Source organism: Pyxicephalus adspersus, chromosome 5 (genome assembly GCF_032062135.1).
Source record: "Pyxicephalus adspersus chromosome 5, UCB_Pads_2.0, whole genome shotgun sequence".
Lineage (NCBI taxonomy): Eukaryota > Metazoa > Chordata > Amphibia > Anura > Pyxicephalidae > Pyxicephalus > Pyxicephalus adspersus.
In genome coordinates this window covers 133,044,286-133,066,668 of record NC_092862.1, presented here as the reverse complement: position 1 = coordinate 133,066,668, position 22,383 = coordinate 133,044,286, and the positions used below count along the sequence as shown (strand labels likewise).

Here is a 22,383-nt window from a genome sequence, read left to right as displayed (position 1 = left end):
AAAAAAAAAAAAATGGAGCACTTGTTCTTAATATTAGAAAGGAGAAGTGGCATAAGCACTGATATCTTTGAATATCATGTGCCAATAGTGGTTACAATCGTAACATTGTTACTTTTTTTCTGAATATTTGATTTAAATTTATAATCTAATCAAATGTTTTTTTTTAATCTTTACAGTTCCAGAGCCTGCAGAAAACAAAACAGGTATAGTGAAATGCATAGGCACTCGGAACACTGAATCCTCTGAAAGGAAGCCTGGGTTTTGCTTATTTAGGAGAAACCCTGATTATTCCCAGCAGCATTTACTTACCTTTTCGTCTTTACCAAAATGTAGTTGCCCAACTCCAACTCTAGAGGATTTTGAGACAGGCAACGTTCCTTTCTCTAAATGTCTTTGGCTTAAAATGGACCCCTTTCTTACCAGCATTTGACCTGTTTTAAGTAGGATTCGCTTGTACACTTGGGAATGCTCTCATATGCAGAGTATCTCTCATGAGCAATCAAGGAAATCTTTCTATGATGAAAATGTACTATAAATACAAAATGTGTTTAAGGTTATAGTGTATATATGTGGATTGCAGGCAGCATTTACTTACCTTTCCTTCCTAACCAGAATGGAGATGCCCAACTCCAAGTTTGTAAAAGATATTAAAGCAAACCTTTCAATTAATAAGTTACATCTTACTAATCCACTACTGTCTTATCATTTAAAAAATGTAAAAATGTAGGAAGCATGACTGGAGTTGAAAGCTGCTGGTGTAGACAGTTTATACCAGTCTTCCTCTGTATTTTTAACATGGGGAATCCTTGAAATACCTTTCAGGTCTTCTGGGAACTCCTTCTATAATTATTATATCCACAGCTCACAGGAAATGAGTATGTTGGCTGAATTTTACATTGCAGGCCAGCGGAATTATATGCTCACCCATCTCAATGTGTATGAACTAGTTCACATGGGATCACAGTTGGAACATCCATGCTTGTACACATCCTGTCCCTTCATAAATAAAATAATCCTTCACAAATAATAAAATAGAAATATATTTCCTTGTACCTGATTGGGTATTCTTAGCAAAGTGAACTTTTACTTCATCCATAGGCTAAATAACTAATTATTTGTTGAATGACTTTGCTGAATTGCCCATTAATGTCCCTGTACTACATTATTAACATTATTCCATTTGATCTATCTGCATTTACAGATGCGTTCAAGGAAACACAGAAACCAACTCACGGAATTGCTGGGGGTGTATCTATACTTGTCATAGTAATTGTTGGTGGAACCGCCATTGTAGTCTACTTAGTGTACAGGAAGAAGGGCAATATGGCACCTCCTGCAGGGAATGGCATCAGCAACATGTTATACTTAAGTGGGGGGCAGGAGGCCGAAACCCGGGACACTAATATTCTTGTGGCTAATATGGAACAAATGTAGCACAATATTCCTTACTGCTGTGAACTCAACTAATAATTCCTGGGTATGTAAGGACTCTGAATATGTAAAATACTGTAGAACATAACTTAATCTTTCATACATATAGGAATAGACTTTTTTACTACATTTTTTTGTTTTTTTTGAATAATGCATACAACTACCAATTGGAAAATGAATGTTATATTTTGGGATGGGTACCACCGAGCTGAAACATCCTTTGGTTTATCTCAAGGCTCCTGATGTCACTTTTCAGGATACAAGTTATCCCTGGTCAACTCAAACCACCCGAGTCTACAGTCTCATGTACTAAATTAAAGTTCCAGGCTTCATGCCAGAGGGGCTTAACCCTAAATTATGTTAGGTACTTTCTGTGTACAACTTTTCTAATACACTACTATTTCAGACTCTCTAGACCTTTTTGCACTCCTCTCCCACAGCCCCAACCTTTGCAAAATAAAAAAAGGTTCATCAAAGTCACTAAGTTTTAGGTTTGGTTTTGCCTCCTTACTCTGCTGCCCTGGGTCATGGGTGTTATTATGAAAACAGCTTTGTACCCACTAAAACCCTGAAAAATCACTCTCCCTCTAAAATATTCATTTTTTGTATTCTAAAATTAATTTTTATACAACAGTGCATGGATATAAAGTAAAAGTTGGTATATAATTGGATGACAGTGCCATATATTATTATGACTATTTTATTTTAGCTTTAGTAAATACTGTTTTTACCTTTATTTAGACTTACCAATCATCTTTCTGATATCCTGAAACATCTTTCTAGCCACTCACGGTCAGAATGCACTTCAGAAATGAGCAAGTGCCTTTCTCTTGGTGGGCTTATTGGTGGTGACTATAGTGAACTTTGCCTATCTAATGTGCATCCTGGCTACTGAGGTGCCAGGGTGACAACACAGGTGAATAATTGGGAGACAGGTAAAGAATTTTGTACCCTCATAATCGATAGTGTCATAACATTAAATGACTATTAACCCACTACCCTTCTTATCATAAATAACCAACTCTCGCAACCCATACCCATGAATAGTGGTACAAGACATAGTTGTCGCGTATCCCACTTTTATTTAACCTAGCTTTGGACCTTCTGCTTAGACTTTCCGAGGAGGATACCAGAATTCCAGGCATGATGTTTGGCTGGATATAGATAAATATATCGCCCTGTTTCTATTCCCCAAACACAAACCTAACTGGATTCTCTTTACCCATTTCAATGGTCATTTTAGATACTTGGGGGTGTTGGTCCCTAAAAACACAGCAAAAATCTATGATTGAAAAGAATTCAAATCCTGGACCTTTTTGTAACACTCTCCTTCATGAGCAGAGTAGCATTAATTTAAATGATAACCTTTCCTTGAATCTTGTTCCTGTTCCAAACTCTCCCTATATTTTTACCGCCTCAGGATTTCAAACATAATAACTGCTTGTTTAGGACATTTATATTGGTCAGTAAACACGCAGTAGCCAGTCACATGATCCTTCAACAATCAAAAATGGGGGGTTAAACCTACCTGATGTGACCCTATATAATCAAGCAGCGCTGTTGCACATAGAGAAGTATTGGATACATGGTACTTCATACTATACCAGTCTGCAAGTAGAATTCTGACTGTACCCTCCTTGGAATCCGATAGCCATTCTACATATGTATTAGGAACTCTTACCTGAAGAGGTCCGAAATAACCCCCTGCTGTTTTTACAGTGCCAGCTATGGCATTTTCTGTGTAAAGCAGAAACTCCCAATGCTTACTCCTCTCTGTTTCTCCCATTGGGGGATAATAGAGAATTTATCCCAGGACTTTCCTCCCGGTTGATAGTGGAGTAGATAGCCAAGGGTCTCACCTCAGTACGAATGCTGCTTGACCCAAATAGTCATAAGGCCTACTCTTTCCCAGAACTGAAGAAAGAGGTTCCCCTTCATGGCAGACAGTATTTTTACGCTTATTTAATCAAGGGTCTATGCCTCGACAGTGTCTGGAGTGGTATATTACTTTACAAACGAACCTGATTATACGAATACTAATTTGGGCATGGTAAAATGGCAACAACATTGCCCCACTTTACCTATGACTAAAATTATAAAGATGTATAGGATATCCTGGAGAGTTATACCAGCGGTCAAATACTGGGAAATGTCTTTTTGACTTTTCTACAAAAAAGATATTCCTCTAAAAGAGCTTACTATATTGGACTCTCAGATGTGGAGCCAGTGCTACATCCGCTTACAAAAATTTGTGGGAATGCCCGGTTGTAAAGCGTTTCTGCAATCAAGTGGTTAATTATTTAAAAACAATCCACTAATCTATATACTCTGTACTCCAATTTTTAGTATAGTGGAAAGTTAAGGGGGTTAGTTTTGCCGAAAGAGCACGGCGGCTGACATAGGTTCTTTCTTCGGTTGCTAGGAAAGCAATTTTTCATTATTGCTGGAGTCCAACCCCTCTACGATGTGTTTTTTTCTACCTTAACTGCAGGAATTGCTAAAAATGGAATGAACAGAGGCTGTGCTGCACAAAGAAACTAAAACCCAACTATTTTTTGAAACCTGGGAGAGTTTTATTACCACACTGAACACCCCAGCCAAAACACAGTTGCATACCTGTTTCCATCATACTACATGATATCTTGGTAGAGTTATGGAAATTTATCCTCTCATAAAAGCAGATTAGGGTCCTGTCAATTGTCTTTTTTTTTTGAACGCACAAAAGACTGTTTAATGATATTGTTGTGTTTACTTTGTCTCTTCGTCCAAATGGTTTATTAAGAAGTTAGCTACGCTTTAAGGATAATACCAATACTGTTAAAGTAATGTAAAGAAAAATAACAATACTGTTAGCTTTTGATATTGTAAATCGAACAATGTTCACAGCTGTATATATATCTTGTTTTCACTGTTTAACCCCCCCCCCCAAAAAAAAAGATAATTTAAATATCTTTAAAGAATATATGAATATTTAATCTTTGGGTTTAAACATATTTATATTATTGTACATTAATACACAATTTTCTGTTCTTTTAAATTATGGATCTGTTAGAATTTCTTGTCTGGAAATTCATGACTTTGACATATACTTTTATAGAGTGTATGTGAAGGTTTCCATTTACCCAAGTCATGACATAGCTGGTAGTAGTTGGTAATCTCATTCAAATGGACTTTGGTATCCAATGTTGAAGTTGTTTCTCTACGCAGCTGCTCATGTTTGTTATCTTTTATTGTTCTAACTAGTTGTAAATAAATTAATGTTAATAACCTTTGCCTCTTGATGTGATTACTTTGAAGGAATCCCAAGCTCTTTGTAAATAATCACTGGGGAATTGTCACATTTACCTCTTCCTCTCTGAAGCGTAGACGCCCCTCTTCTGTGTAGGGGGACAGTTCTGAAGCTCAGCGTACCTCTGTTTCTGGGCTTTATCGACTCCATCCTTGGCCGCTGGTCAATCAGAAAGTAGCCTCTTAACCAGCCCTGGCTATTTAGCTGGCTCACAGACTGTATTCTGTGTTCGTGCAACAAGTCTTCACTAGTGCTCGAGCTCCCTAGTTCTGAGATCCAGTTCCTGTTCACCTGGTGCTTAATCCAGTGTTTCCTGTGTCCATCTCCTGTGTTAAGCCCTTGTTGTCCAGTCTGTTAGTTCCCAGCCAACTTCCCTGTGCTGTTCCAGTGTTTCTGTCTGTCTGTGGATATCCCTTGGAGTCACTTGTGCCTCCTGTTGCTTCCAGTGTCTCCTGTGTTCCCTGTGCCCGCAGTGGCCTTTGTGTCACTGCAGTCTGTCTCCAGGATTCCTGGATGTTGACCCCTGGCGTGTGACCTGACCTCTCCTGCCTGCTGCCTGCCTCGACCCTGGTTTTCCTTGACTATCCTTCTGCTTTGTGATATGGTAACGTGCTTCGCCCACCTTGGTGTGCCCAAGGACCACAACCTGGCAGTAACCAACGCCACAACATCCTCACCATCAGAGGCCCCGTAGAAGACCTGGTTACTGCTAAAGACTCTGTGCCTTGGCCTTACTCAAGGCTCACATCACCTCCGTGCAAACAAAAACACTCCCTTTGGGTCCTGTCTCTCTGTGCGTGACAGGAATTATTAAGGTGTTTGTCTACTGAAGTAGACCTTTAAAATATAAATACTGACAAATAGTTGGGTTATGCTGTGTTTATAGAGAAAGTTTTTGTGCAGTCCACCATTTGTTGTTATTAAATGCACATGGGCAGCATGGTTGCTTACAGGTTAGCACTCAGGTTCGAGTCTCGGCCAGGACACTATCTACGTGGAGTTTGCAGTTTCTCCCAGTTTTTGTGTGGGTTTCCTCTGGATACTCCAGGTTCCCTCCAAAAAACATGCCGTTAGGTCAATTCGCTTCCCCCCAAATAGACCTTGGACTGTGTTAATGACATATGACTATGGTAGGGACATTAGATTGTGAGCCCCTTTGAGGGACAGCTAGTGACATGACTATGGACTTTGTACAGGGCTGCGTAATATGATGGTGCTATATAAATACTGTATAATAATGATAGAAACATAACTTTTCCAAGAACTGTTTGCACACGTGATTTCTCAAATTTGAAGGAAAACTTGTATTGCTATTGATATCAAAAGAACAAGGAAGAGACTAAAACCAAAATCATATCAGTCACGTGTTCTGAAACAGGAAAATCACACAAAAGCTGGCATTCTCTGCTGCTGAGAGAGAAGAATAAATCTGTACGTCCAGATTTAGGGTGGAATGTTTCCCACTCTCCTTCCTATCATGGGATTGTACTGCTGTTTGTTCTTCCAGGTACTGTCACATGTACAGCAAGATTTGAAACCCTACTTGAACCTTTTGCTTTTGCTTGCATGGGGATGACTGCCCCTCTTTAACATTGATAGGTGTTCTATAGCCCAAAAATGTTCCATTGAAATCCAATGGAAATATTTCCCCTATATCCTTATCAATCGGGAAAAAAATAGAAAATGTGTGTGTAAAACCTTATATAATATACAATGAAAAATAACCATCAAATGTTTAAAAAAAACTGTGATTACTCACCTATCTTCATTCCATTTGCAGAGAGCCACCATCTTCCTGCATTTTTACTTCCTAGAGATGATCTTTGGACATCTTGATTGGCCATGCTGTAATAACGGTATTCAGCTGCTTCTGTTAATTTTTTCCTAGCACATGCAAGGGAAACCAGGATTTACAGGTTTTTCTGCCAACCAGTGCTGAGTTGCGCATGCACAGCTGAATGGCGATCAGGCAGGTAAGAAGAGATACTGAAGAAGGGATGTTTTTCTGCAATCACCTCCTGCCTGAACACCTGCTCAACATTTTTAGAATTACAATGTACTAAATGTCTTGGAACAGAACTTTTGCCATTGGGAAGATTGAAAATTTCCGGGTATTGATTGTATCTCCTGCAGGTAAACACGGCCTTCGGGTTAGATTTGCAAGGGTCAAATTATTGTGATCTTTTGACTAGAAGATCCCCTAAAGATCCACCTCTTCTGTAAATAATATGAGGCTCTGGATCAATATATTTGCAAATGATTTGACCAACATACACAATATGCCAACATAAAATGGAATTCATTTCTTTGACCTGCATCACATAATTTGTAATTATTTTTTTTTTTATTAATATTATTATGAGGGCCAAAGAGTTACTTATCTATTTTTGAATAGCCTTCCTGGAAAAAACATTCCATCACTTTGTTTTTCTTCATTTTAAATCAGGAAAATTCACAACAATTCCTCCTGATTTCTAAGTTTTTTTTTAGTACAAAATGCGTCACTTAAGATTGACTTTGGATAGGAATTGCTTTTACATTTAAGCTGATCACCTGCCAGCCACCAACCCATTGCTATATGAAGCATTTAATAGGTAACTCACGTTGTGCTTGGGGTTTTAAAACATATTTTTGTTCTTTTTTTTATTAAAAACATTTTAGATTTTAAATAGAATAGGGGTTTCCACTGAATTAAAAAATGAGAAGTAGGATGGATTCCAACTAAGTGAATGGAATGTATACTTAGTATTCATTTCTGAGCAGTTCCCTTTAAAAAAAAATCCCTATTTCTGTATGAGATTGAAACTTCTCTAATAACTTTATTTTGCAATACCTTTATTTTGCAACTTTGAAAAATGAAAAAGAAAAGCCCAGCTCCACCTACATTAAAAAATATAATTGTTCAGAATCAGTTGTGTCAGACCATCTTTCAGCCTCATCCAACCTATTTCATGTGATCCCAAGTTGTTATTGACACACCCCATGGGTGCCTGTATAGCCTGGGCGATGTGTGTGTAGTTGTGTGCCTGCCCTGACTGTGTGTGACCACTTTATTTGCTCTTGGTTGTAGTTGGTGGGTTGTGCACAACCGTTGCTCCATGCAGTCACTTCAAGCTCTGCTAACTCTAGGATAAGCACATGATGACAACGATTGGGATAAATAACGGGCACGCAAGAGGATATCCTAATTTTACAAACAAAGCAGGTGAAATGCAACACCAATAAGCCATGAGGGTGTAAAGCTAAAGGTGTTCTGGAGATAAATATAGTCAATGACATGCAAAGAAGTGGGATTGTGTATGCAAATACCATAATCTTGAATCGCTGACATGGTCAGATGCCTCCCTTCTATCAATAAGAGCTTGCAATCTGCATTTACAAAGAAACTCAGATGGAGGAAGCAAATATGGAGTTGGAGCATGTTCACCAATTGTGTTAAGCTGCATGGGTGTAAGAAGTGCTCTAAAAGGTAAATAGTATTTCCTGCTTATAATATATAGAGAGATTATAAAATAATATGGCAATGTAATGGCAGATCAGAGATTCCCTGTAAATTGAACTATGGAAGTACTTCTAAAGCATTGGTAATGGACACAAATCTTTAGTTCAGCACTGTTGGTTGCTACATTACTAAGGGAAGATGCCAAAAGAACTTTAGTGATTGCATGCTGTCAAGTTCTTCTCCTGTGCAAACTTTTAAGTGCATCGATCCCCAAATATCAGGTTCTGTTGCCCATAATCCATAAACCCCACAAACCCCAGTATTTGGGAATCCTCTTTCTACATCCATAAAAACAAAACAACTATTCAGATGAGTTATCAAACACATTCAGAAAATCACACAAAAAATGCTTCCACAGCTTCCTATCTTGGAAGAACAAAATGTTATGTATCACAAAATGTTGTGGCAGCATTTTTCCTAAAAAAATGGGGAATAGTCCAGTAAATAATGAGCTGATAAAGACTAAGCAAAACTCTGCTCAATTAAGCCAATTATAAATCCCAAACTAAACTAAACATAAATAAAGCAAATTCTAATAGCAATCAGCTTGATAAATAAATACAAACAGTGTATATAGGCAAAGTGGTGGCCGTAAGTGCTTACACACTACACTACAGCCAATCTTTTTCCCTGAGAGGGTCAATTAGATGACAACCAAAGGAGAAAGAACAAGAGATGCAAACTACATTTCCCAGATTCCTTACAATACTGTAAAATCCATGTGTCTGCTTGAGGAGACATGAAAGGTCCCGGAAACATGGCCATTATGGTAATCAAAAAGGTGACATATCAGGGGGAGTATTATGTAAGCTTCCACTTCTGACCTCTCTGTTAAAGGATAATCAAACCCAAGGTGAAAATTTAATATATTACAGTTTACCAACCCTTAGATGTGGAGGCTGCAATAGTTGTAAATTTCTTTTCTTGGCATGCTCTAAGTCAGCATACAAATGGGTCAATCCCCATTTCCCCTCCTGCTCTCAAGACTCTAAACCTCCAATTAGGAGTGGGTCTTCTATGCTGACATGGAAAATTACGGAAGGGATGTATTCGATTTTCTGTTTTCTTGACAGCTCTATATAAGCATACAAATGGGAAATAACTAGGCCAAACAACAGGGCAGGATGCTAAAAGAATTTTAATCACTTAAGGACACCATGGACAGGATTTACTGACCATTGCTTTTATTTCTACGCAGTAATGAGATGTTAAAATGTGAGTAGAGTACCAGAACAGAACTGCTGCCCAGAACCAAGAGAGGCCACGTGTGGAGTGACTGTTACCCCTGATTGAATTTCCAAGCCTTTAGCCCTTGTAGGCCATGAAGATTTGAGAGTTTTGACAATCCAAGAGGCAATGACTCTGTTTTCACTTTATTCATATCTGAAGGGATGGATTATGAAGAAGTTCTCAGACTCAGTTATGCATGTGGAGACTTCCAAGTTGCCCAGAGTACTGCCGGCCTCAAGCTCACACAACTCGTTGGCTGGCATCTGAGTAAAAAAGTCAGTCTGACTTATATGTAAGATAACCTTTGCGTTGGGGTCCAGCATGGGTACCATGACTAATGTATCAGTAAAAAAGATGGCAAAGGGTTCCTTGGGACTAAAGGAAGCAATTTCTGAGACTCTTCTAGCTGAAGTGGCAGCCATATGGAAGGCTGTCTTCAGCGACTGAAAACACCAATGGTTTCATCTATCTCTCTCTGAATTTTTCAGATGCAAGGAAAACACACAGGTGGTAGGTCTCACTGAGGAAAATCTTTGTTTCCTTGATGTTTTGACAAGAGGACACATAGTTTGCAATATATACAGGGTTGCTATATTCTGCTGTAGGTAGAATTGGTCTTTGAATATTTGGCTTTCATAGGGGTTTCCACCATGTTCTTGAAGCACCCCAGACGTATCAATGTTTGCATTTCTATCACCAGGACATCTGGGGTAGCTTCTTCAGGTCTGGATGTGGCAGGAGACCTGTGGCAAGCCCTGACATGAAGTGGAGTCAAAACACTAAAGGTGCGTACACACTTCCAATTTTTATCGTTCCAATCGAACGACGAATGATCGATTGGGCAAAAAATCGTTCGTAAAAAAGTAACCAACGACGCCGACGAACGAGGAAAGTCGCTGGAAACGAATATTAGGTTAAAATACAACAATAATGTGATGAAAATTCATTGACAACTTCAAAAGAGCATCATATGCTAACAATGTACATACCCATAATTTTCTTTGTATAAATGGTTGCTAATACAATTTCGATGTTTATTTTAAAGATTCCAAAAAAACAAAAACAAAAGCCAACTCATTTGCCAAACCATTTGTTAGCTTACAGGTCAAATATAAAATTGTGTTTCATCAATTATAGTACAAGGGAATGGCTTGTTGATATTTCATTTAAGTATTTCACTGGTCTGAAGACCCAAGAACAAGATTTTGCTAAAACAAAATTTAAAGGACTCAATCAGACATTCCCTTGTGGGAATCAATTACTGCCATTGAAAAAATTGGACGTGGAAGATTCGCCCAAAGGAATGTCTGGGGGAATGTCTGATGTTCTTGGGTTAAAATACACTTTAAATGTACATCATATTATATTTTTTCTGTGTAAATTATAAATTTAGTTAAACGACAATATATTTTTTCTGCGCGAAAAAAAAATTATTTTATTTCCTCTCTGGACATCTTGTTTTCTAGATAAATTCTCCAAACACAAGTAAATTACCTATGTTTTGTCCAATCAGCCAATTTTAAGACCATTATTGAGGCATAAATTGGCACCAACCTAATTCTGACCCACTTTCCAAGAAATGACACAGAGATCCAATCACAGCCGGCGTGCAGCATCATCAGAATTGTCGGCTCGTCCACAAAAGCAGTAAGAGCAAATAACAGAATTTAGCTTATGGAAGCAGAATCAGGAATGGGAGTTCCTGTTTTCTTTAATGTTCCATGTGACAGGATATTCCCTTTATCATTTAGAAGCCACTAATTTCCCTGCGTCCTGCAGTCTTTTCAAAGTAAAGGACTGAACAGAATCTCCAGTTCATTTCGCCAAGTCTTCCATTGCAGCAGTATTTAAATTAACATTGTTTCCTTAAAACTTGGGAAGAATAATGAGATATTTATAATGATTGCTTCCATTCTACTTATATTTCTGTACGTGATCCGACCGACACTTCAGTTGGGTAAGTTTTTAATTTGGACATTTCCATGTCATTATGCATTGACAACCAGTACAGACATTAGAATAGGCACAAGACTTTCTTGTGTTTATCATATAAGTCTTTTTAGGCCTGTTTTTAGGGTACCAGTTTATAAATGCCAAAATCTTTTAAATTTAAATAGTCTAATATGATCTAGTATTTGTTCAGACAGAGCTTTAAAGGAGGTAGAAGAATAAAAATGTTGCTGCCATTGCTGGTTTAAAGTTGCAAGCTTACTCATTATGTGCAAAGCTTTCAGTAAGCCGAGTCTTTAAAGCAAACTTTGGATCCATAACTATTATGGAATATTTAATATAAAGATGCTGATGACAGTGCTGACTGTCACTTACAACAAGCTTCCAGCAGGCTTCAGTTGGCTTTGAACAAGTTTCAAGTAGTTGAAGCTTACCAAAGCCTGCTGTCGGCTTGAAAACTAAGCGCTAATATTAGGATTTATGCTTAAAATCAATCTGTGCCTAAACTATGCCCACTAAAATATTTTACATGTTCTAAACAAGCAGTTAGGGAATAGTAGATTATTTTGTATATAGATAAGCATTGCTGTAAAATGTGAAATGTTCATGACATTGGATCTAAAATTTGTTTCTAAATCTAAACCCTCTTTCTTAAAAATGGTGTTTCAACAATGTTACAAACCAACTGAAAATGGACTTTATAGTCTTTGTTTTAAATTTAAGAATTAATTACTTAACAATTCAAGCTACTAGAGAGGTTAGTGGAGCTTTTTAAATATGTTTTATTGTTTGTTAACAATATGTAAAAAATATCTAAAAGCAAATACAAATATGTAAATATCTTAATCCCCATAGTCTTGACCCAGGTGCACTTAAAATTCCCCAAACTGGGACTTTAAAGGTTTTAACAAAAAGCTCAAGCTACTTGTATATCATTCATTTCTACAAACGAATGCCTTTTTGAGCAAGGCTTTGGTGATCTTACAAATATACAGGTAAGAAGTTCCCATTTCAATCGCTTTCAACTCAATTGAACAAGACAAACATTTAGATAAAAGCCATACTTTATGCACCTTTAAACCAAGCTGGTTGTGTCAGATTCTATATACGTATTTATTAAATCATCCGAACTAACAATCAAAGAAATTATTGCTGCTATTGCTTAATGAGTCAGACAGCACATGTGTGGTGTGTTGGTTGCAGGTGACGTCTGGTGGACTCAGCTAGAATATCTTTAGCTCATGAATCTTCCTTCAATGAGATCTTCCTGCCACAATTTCTGTCCACATAGAGCCATACATTAACAAATGATGTTAAATAAATGAACCATCTCTAAAATTTAAGCTCTAAATGGTTCATATGATCTTACCAGAACACTTGCATCTATTTAGCTATCAGTATTCAGCATTTTTAACTTTTGGGAACAGCTCAAAGATAATTTAGGAGTGCTATGGCTGCATTGGAGCTCATTCCTCTTCCCTGTTCATACCAAGACTACAAAATGAACATAGCCACATATGAACTCTCATAGAGAATTTCCATTTCTATGACTATTTGATGGATGCAATAGATCAGTGAAATATGATTCCGGAAGGGTCCATGTAGTGTCTGGTCCAGTAAAGTAAATTGGGATTCTGGAGATCCTGGGGTGCAACTAGGTTCACAGGTTTGTGGATTATGAAGATACAAACCAATTAAGAACATGTCAGAAAGTATCTAACTCTGGCTGAAGTCTCCTTATTGTAAAGCTTGATTTAAAGCATAAATGCAATTATGTCCTTACTTTTTCCCACCAGAAGTTTTCCCACCACTGAAGAGTAGCAAATGCCACATTCATTGCCTTATAAACATTGAGAAAAAAAAAAGAGAAAAAGTTGGATCTGTACATGATTCCAACATGTCTGGTACATCTGACATCAGTTCTGCAATGGAAAAATGAGAGAGTCTCTCTGGCGGGTTCTTCTTTCCAGCCTTGGGCCTCAAAATACCGGGCTAGTCTGCTATGTCTTTAGTTACATCGCCATTATTTTACATTATAGAGAATATATCAGGCTTGTAGAATAAAACACAGATTAATATTGGAGTGGATGAGAGGGAACATGGTAGACTAACTGCTGAGTATGAATGCAAGTGGTCTGACTCTGAAATAGTGTACTGCACCATATTTACATACCCTGCACTACCCTGCACATTTTACAAGGTCTAACCGACAGCATATGTATTTATGTAACTGGGCTTTATACCAACCAACCCCACTGCTATTACAACTTTTGATTATTCATTTTGGTAAAGTTGAACTTGTTGGGCCTGATTTATAAAAGCCCCCAAGTCTGGAGAAGATAGACTCTCATGGTAGAATCTGGGTGATCCAGCAAATCTGAATTGGATTTCTTAAAAAATCATCACTATTTGTTGGCAAATGTTTTTAATCCTGGACCAGATCCATACTAGGTTTGCTGGATCGCCCAGGATCTCCTTTGATAGAACTCGGAGAGCTGTGATAAATCAGGCCTATTGCACCTATGTCTTATTTTTCAATTAAAGTTACGCTGTAACTAACTGTTTAATCTGCACATAGAAGGGGTTGAACCTATAGGGCTGCCTTTACCTATATAGTAGCAGGATTCCTCTATATAGATTAAAAACCCAAAAGGTAGCTAAACTTAACACCTACCTTGGAAATTTGAAGAATAATATATGCTATAAAAAGCCAATGGTGAACTTCATAGTTGCCATACCATTAGGGTGCTGGAGTTGGTTTTATCTGAGTGGTTTTAGTTTTTTACAGATTATATATATTTATTATATCGGTCTCCTGGTGTGATTTAATTTAATTTATTTAGTTTAATTTAATTTTTGTTATTTTACTTCATGGCTTATGCTCATCTTTTTTTCTTTTCAGAATCAGACACATTTTTAATCTACAATTCAGACCACAAAAAATGTTTACAAGCTCAGAAGAACGTCATCATGGTCGCGCCATGTAGGGAGAATAGTAACGCACAAAAATTCCGCTGGATCTCTAAAAACCAGCTGATAAATGTGGAAATGTCACAGTGCCTGGGCTATGTCGCTAAAAAAGACACAAGCTTAGTCGGCTTATTTTCATGTGATGGCGCTAGCGAGCTCCAGAAGTGGGAATGTAAAAATGACACTCTGTTCGGAATTGTGGGGCATGATCTTCATTTGAACTATGGCAACACAAATGAAAAAGTGATAGTTTATAAAGGTTCTGGAGGTTGGAGTCGGTGGAAAATCTATGGAACCCTTGATGACTTGTGTATTAAAGCCTATCAAGGTAAGGTTTTCCATTTCAAATATCTTTCTGAGATATATACTGGATCTACTATTTTTCACTTCCTTCTGAAAAGTCAAGTTGTTCGGCCATAAACTTCCAAATCTAGCATGGCTGGTTTTACTGGTTGCTCGGTATTTTTGTCTCCTATTGTAAGCAAATTATGGATTATCAACACCACCATAGTACTGAGTATAAAAGTCAGTGATCCTCAACCATGGCTTTGTGGAACCCTAGGGTTCCTCTAGAAGTGGCTAAGGGTTCCCTAAGCCATGAGCAATTTGGACCTCCTGGATCAGTTACCAGTGACACCAATGGTAATTTTGCTTATGTGTATGGATGGAATTCTTCCCACCAGTCATCAATGTAAGAAGAATTCTTCCTACTGACCACCAGGCACACTTTACAAAGAATTGTCATTATAGTAGGTGTGCTGTCACAACAGCCTACTTATGATTCGTGTGTTGGTGAGTTCCTGATCCCCCCGTCTTTTACAGTACCTTAGTATAGTCCAACTATTGTCCCTAGCAGCAAGTGGGCATTTGTCGTGTTTAGTGTTTGCAGCCGTTAGGAGATTGTTCCAGTTTAGCAGTCTCCAGGCTGAAGAATTACCAGTTTTTACCTCCAGAACTCTGTTGTGTCCTGTACATTCTAAAATTAGATTAAAGGTACTAATGAAACTTACAGCGGTGTTTCTTGGCGAGTAAACTACCTGTCATCGTGTACTCAGCAAGAGGGTATCCATACTTACAGACCGGGTCTCAGAACGATAACTTACATAAATCAACATTGGTGACAGAATAGTAGGGGTTCCTTAAGACCTTAAAATTATTTTAAGGGTTCAACCATATAAATAGTGAAAGACCAACCCTCTAGTTTTTACATGGCCACATTCCTATTTTAATAAACAAATAAACTCTGAGATTAACTCAATATCTGGGACTTTAGAGGGCAACCAATCAAATTGAACATGTAGCTTATCAAAACAAATCTTTATAAGAACAACATTAAAAACATAAATATTAAAACCATATAAAATATGCAATAGACATATTAAATACTCCCGTCTAGGTTTCCCACATATATGGGGGAAAACCTTGCTGATTTCAATGCGTTTCATGGAATAAATCTGCTTCTTCAGGAAAAGGAGGAGAAATATTTGGTTCCTATGGCACATATAGCCCCATCTATACAGATGAGATCAGGCAGGGGCAGCAGTGTAGCAACTATAATTTAAAGCCGTTTTACTTATCCTTTCTCTAATTTTCTTTATTAATGGTGATACTGTGATCCATGATTCCCAATCAATTTTATCTTACTTTAATATCCTCTTGTAGTGTTCATAGCAATGAGCTTGCTTGTACTCTGTTTTCTGATTCAGATTGGATCCTGCATGCTGCCTCCCCACATGGGAAGCTTATTTTAAGGGTTTCCCCATGTCAAAAAGGGAAAGGCTGGTTTAGAGTTATAATTTATTATTATTATTAAACAGGATTTATATAGCGCCAACATATTATGCAGCGCTGTACATTAAATAGTAATAAGGTGTAACCTCAAACACCCAATTTCACCTTTAATTTAGTAGGGCAAGAATGTTTAAAAATAATTATTCCCTATGTTATCTCCTTGAGCGATACCATATAAATTGATATATACATCTAGATATCACTCATATCTAAAAATGGCTTAGAAGGTGCCAACATTTGTAATAGATTATATTGCTTGTTTAATTTGTTTCTTGTCACCATAAAAAAACAAGCACACGGATTGGTGCACCGATGTATGTATTCTATAGATAACTATATATGTATATCATAGTAACACTTTCAGGAACACACAGAATTTTGAGTTGGCTATTTTACATTTAGGACAAGTGGAGTAGGACAGTAAATCCTTCATCTGCTTCCTGAAACTCATTGATAAAGGTATTCTAGCTGATGGTGATCTGGGCAGATTTATTTCGGACAGGAAGTTTGCTTTAGCTTCTTTGTTATTCTGTTACCGGTCATCTCTGAAATCCTTTATCAGTTCCAGTAACCAGACACCAGCATAGATAAATTGATAAATTGTTTAAAACAGATAAATTGTTTCTTTGAAAGGGAATTGTAGGGTAGATCCATAACCCTGTCCCTAGCTGTGTCTTAGAGTAGATTGCATTCTAAATTGTATTTTAGGTGTACATTTATACATTTGTATGCTTTACATTTAAATCATACACAATTTCCTGAACAAGACAAATTTTACAGCAAATCCATTTTATAATGTATTATTATTATTACACAGTATTGATATAGCACCATCATATTACGCAGCGCTGTACAAAGTCCATAGTCATGTCACTAGCTGTCCCTCAAAGGGGATCACAATCTAATGTCCCTACCATAGTCATATCTCTTTAATACAGTACAAGGTCAATTTTGGGGGGACCTAGTGCTGCAAAGGCCAGAGTGCTAAGCACTGAGTTTTTGGCATGTGGAAGGAAACCAGAGTGCCTATCGAAAGCCAATGCAAACAGAGGGAGAACAAACAAAAGTAAGGCATTAATTTATTCTCACCCTAGAGGGTTGTGCTTATCTCAAGTAAAAATCTCACATGTGCATAGTGGTCCCCGGATGTCATTCATTGATCTGTCCTGGCGGACCAATGAAGAACCGATCAGGAATATATTTCAATGGAGAAGAGCTCCTTCCCCCCTTTATAGAACAGAACTTTGATGTGTGCATAGCATTCTTTGTTCATATTGCACTAGAAACCAATATAAAAGATCAATCCCAGTATGTAAATAATAAATCTTTATTCAAACCTCGCCCACCAATATGGCTGATATACTTAGATTTGCCATTTCAAACAGTAAGTAAAATTATTCATATATAGTGTACTGAAGTAGATAAACCACTGGCCTCAGAGAATGATATTTCTCAATTTAGTTGAAATTACTTCTTGTATAACTCACTCATCCATGCAGAATTGATTTAGTTGCACGCTGTTTGTTGGTGTAACTGCCCATTTGGAATCTTCCCACAAATTGTAATAATAATGAGCCATGCCTTGGTGTCATTTTAGGTGTTTCTTGGATCATTATTGTGTTAAAAGATCCACGTTCACTTCAACTTTAGGAAACAAAAGCCAATGTTGTGGCCAAACATTCTCCTTAAACACACCTTGATATGACACAGAATTCATAGTTGACGTGCTAAATGAAAGCTGCTCAAACCCTGAAGCAGCAAATCTACCCCAACATTCAATCATTCAATAATGCTATGCAAAGTGTTTCCCCTGAATTCCTTTACTAATGTTTACTTTTACTGTGGCCAAACAAATTTATCTTTGATTCATCAGTTCACAGGACATTGTTCCAGAAGTCCCGGTAAACTGCACTCTTGCGTTTATGTTCTTTTTGAACATCGAAGATCCTTCTGGCACACCTCCCATCCATGCTGAATTGGTTCTGTCTTTTCCTGATTGACTTTGCTGAGTTGTCCTGAACAAATAGGGGGTTGTTTAAATCTTGGCCACTGTTAGAGTACTTTGCATACAGTAGAATGCTTGATTATACAGTATATATCAGTATTTGTCACCCTACCTCTAGAGGTAGCTAGGTGTTCCTTCAGCAATGAGCACTTTGTGCCTCCCAGGTCAATTTACCTGACACCAATGGTCTTTTTGACTATATGTAAGGTTGGCAGCCTTCCCACAGGGTAGCAATTAAAATAATGTGGGATGTGGTTATAGTATATATAGTAGGGGTACCCTGAAGACTTGAAGGCTTTTTCAGGGGTTCTCCTGAGAAACAGTGGTTTATGTGGTGTCCTTTTTAAGTTCCTTGTAAGTTTTGTAGACTGCCACAACATTCCTTTGATGGCCCTATAGAGCTCTTTTGATCTTGGCTTATTGACACACATCCATAGACGGAACACCAAATCCTAGATAAAGGTTCCATCTACATGGCTTCTATTTTGGAACATATGATTTAATAGATATAAAGTAGCAGAAAAAAGTAAGGATGCACCACTAGAGAAGTGTTTCTCAACCAGGGTTCCATTGTTTCTTAGGGTACCTGGAGAAGTTACTAGGAGTTTCTTGAGCAATGAGCAGTTTGTGCTTCTCAGGTCAGTTTAGGTGACCATTGATCATTTCTGTATCTGTAAGGGTGACATTCTTCTCAATGGCTAGCAATGTAAGAGGCATTCTTTCCACACGAATGTAAAGTTAACTGTGGATATAACGATTAAAGCAGGGGGGTTCCTGAAGACCTGAAATTATTTCAAGGGGTTCCCCCATGTTATAAAAGTCCACATCAAAAAAATTCAACAAATTTTTAAAATACTACTGGATGAGTTTACAGCCTCTTGGAGCCCTTTTGACCTGTATATATAAAAGTTCAAAATTCAACCTATTTATAATATGCCAAAGAGAGTAGAGCAACTGGAAGCAAAAGATAATTTAATACCCTCTTTGTAAACAAGTCTGATCAAGTCACTGGTATATATTTGCATTTTTATTGCTGTTTAGCTTATTGTATAACCATGAGCCTTTATGGCAATATAGTTAAGTGCAGTAAAAACCCATTAATTGCAATCTTGCAAGGGGAGATATTGCTTTCTTGTAACACTTTAGGTGCATACCTGCAGCTTTACTTCTATCCTAATATCTACTTTGCAGCAGATGATGGTGGAGTACTAATATTATAAAAACATCCAACCAGCTATTGTCCAGAAAAGTTTGAGGGAAGTTTGAGGGATGGGAGAAGAAGCCCTGACTATTGGAAATGTGGCTTGTGATGGTTAACTGATTAGGCCACTTTCTCTCTTCCATAGTAATAGATTACCCTATTTAAAGTACAGTGCTGCATAATATGTTGGTGCTATAAAAATACTGTATAATAAATATTCTGGACAGGAAAGTTCAAGGCATCTAAAAATGTTTAACTGGCCAAGCACTGACCTTGCAGCAGGCTATCCAGTGATTAATAAAGTCTTCACCAGACCTCCCTAATTTGAGATTGTTGCAGATTAATTGGCCTTATTTTTACCTTACCAGCTTCAAAATGTTAAGCACTGTTCATGGTGGTTAGCTGGATGAATGTCCTTGTTGGAAACAGAGCTTTTACTGGTGTTTTAAAAATACAACAATTTCGGACGCACACAATGAGCCTGATTTTTAAAAGCTCTCCAAGACTGGAGCAGACTATGATGGGAGACCATGGGTGATCCAGAAAACCTGGAATGGATCTGCTCCAAGACTAAAACATTTGCTAACTAATAGCAAACCTATTCCAGGTTTGCTGGATCACTCAGGTTCTTGAAAGCCTATCTTCTCCAGTCTTGGGGAAAAAATCAGGTCCAATCTATCTATGGCTAAAATTGATGTAGATTTATCTTAATTTATGAATTATTTTGGTTAATAAATATGTTGTTTTAATCTAACAAAATTTTGACCTAAATTGTCTTCTGCATTACATGAGAAGGTCTTAAATTGTTAGGCCGATGGGTTACAGTCCATTTAGTCTATAGTTCTCAGCAATCTTAAATCCTCTACACCTAAAACATTCTCATTGATATGAAATTACATATTATATTTGTAATGTCTAAATATTGTATTCATTGTATTTATGGAATGGATTTCTATATATTTATTTGCCTCACTAACTCCTTTATACCTTTTTTTTTGCTCACAGAGATCTTTACTTTAAGTGGAAATTCGAATGGTCAACCTTGTGTTTTCCCATTCAAATTTAACACCAAGTGGTATGCAGACTGTACTGTTGATGGAAGAACTGATGGAGGTCTCTGGTGCGCTACAACAGCGGATTATGATAAAGATAGGCTGTATGGATTTTGTCCAAGTAAAGGTAACTCTTGTGTTTCGTCTAGCTAATATTATGCTGTTGGTGTAACAAAGTTCTATTACTTATATCTACATTAGAAGAAAGGTTTTGATGTATAAGCCTGGAAACCTACAGATATTTCCTGTGATTCTGTTAGAAGCATAGATATACACTGCCGGACCAACAAAAGCCAAACACTCTAATATTTCATTGGACTGCTTTTAGCTTTGATTACAGCAGCTTGATTTGCTGTGACATTTAAATAAGCAATGCAATATCACAACATTTGTTTCTGTTTAGAGTTGCATTGATTTTTCACCATGATGTTGTATTGATTTTGGAAGACGCGGACCATTGCGTTTTCTCCAGCAGACCCCAAAGATTCTCAATGGGTTTAAGGCCTGGACTTTCATGTGTACACAATGTCTCCCCGAACCACTCTTTAACAATTTGAACCTGATGATTCCTGGCATTGTAATCTTAAAACATGTTTGTGCCATCATGGAAAGAAAAAAAAATCCATTGATAGAAAACCTTATCATTGAGCATATTCAAATGAATTCATTTTTGGGGTACATGATATTGCTGAACTTAGACTTGACCCCAGTAATACTACCCACTCAAGCTTAGGTACTTTCTTGTTAACCAGAACCTAAAACATATCTATATATATAACTTTTAACCAATGCATTCTTATTTATTTGGGAGGTAAAAGTTTACTCCTAGCAGTAGCTAGGCTTAGGAAGCATTATGGGGCTGAGTAGGGTGAAGGTGAGCAGGGAAGCCAACTGCCACCAGTTTAAACACTTAGAGGGGTTGGGGCAAACAATATACACTATCTGGGGTGCTTATGACAATCAGCTTTTACTCCAATAGTTTAAACCTTTTGAGGTTCACCTGTTGAGGTTCACTGGAGTTGAGCTTTGGTTGTCTTGTACTCCATTTATATATATATATATATATATATATATATATATCTGTCCAAAACTGTAGAATGGCCAAAATTGTCATTCCATCACAGAAAGTGGAAAAAAACCGATCAACAGGTAATAAAACTATGTTGAGGATGTATTTGAATTTTTATTCCAGCCAACATTAGATAAAGGTTGCCATCTTTCTTATGGCGGTGGGGGTTCTAAAAAACATTTAAAAAGCTATACTGCTGCTTTAAAAACTCTTATATTTGGGAAGCGAAGCAGTGAGCTTGTGCTTGTTTTGCTATATAATTGTTATTTTAGGCAAGGTGCAGGCATCTCTCTAGCATAACACCAAACATCTGCTCTGATCATTAACCTCTGACAATATATCTGTCACCGGCAGGTCCTGATCACTCTTTTCTGCATATCCTCTTTGTCAGCAGCATTTATGTTTGGATTAGACCTCCACTACATAATAACTGATAGGCAACAATGACTGCTGTGATTCTAAACGTGTGTCCATGTTCCACTGATCATTCTACTTCCCATCCTACTTTTATGACCTTTTTCTGTTATATCAACTTTTCTATTGGCATTGTTTCAAAACTTCATGTACAAATTCCATGGTGCAAGTTTTCATATGTTCCCATCACAATATCTGAATCGATTTATTGTCATTTGTTGGTTACTTGGCTGTGATTTTTCTTTGGCTGTGATTTTTCTTTTTCTTTGGATTTTTCTATCAGACCATGTTACTTCCATGCTGTTAGAAATGTTTTCAGTATTTGTAAATAAAGAACAGAAATGTAATGTCCATAGATGTGGTGCCATTCACCATTGGGTTCTTTACCCTTAACTACCGGTAGTTATATTACTAGTAATGTACAACTTGTGTTAGAATGAGCTGCAAAAGTAGCTTGAATAGATGTCTTCAACGTTACA

At 37.4% G+C, this 22,383-nt stretch overlaps 2 protein-coding genes across 2 annotated transcripts in view; both read left to right on the top strand.

Moving 5' to 3' along the window:
• Positions 1-4,698, top strand: part of LOC140332117 (macrophage mannose receptor 1-like) — a 43,192-nt gene extending 38,494 nt beyond the window's left edge. The window contains 2 exon segments of the mRNA XM_072413412.1: positions 177-203; positions 1,202-4,698. Coding sequence (XP_072269513.1) covers positions 177-203; positions 1,202-1,434 — 260 coding nt within the window. The 3' untranslated portion in view covers positions 1,435-4,698.
• A 6,529-nt stretch (positions 4,699-11,227) lies between these two features.
• MRC1 (mannose receptor C-type 1) overlaps positions 11,228-22,383 on the top strand; it is a 56,592-nt gene continuing 45,436 nt past the window's right edge. The window contains exons 1-3 of the mRNA XM_072412771.1: positions 11,228-11,409; positions 14,305-14,700; positions 20,375-20,548. Coding sequence (XP_072268872.1) covers positions 11,352-11,409; positions 14,305-14,700; positions 20,375-20,548 — 628 coding nt within the window. The 5' untranslated portion in view covers positions 11,228-11,351. The remainder of the gene's footprint in view (positions 11,410-14,304; positions 14,701-20,374; positions 20,549-22,383) is intronic.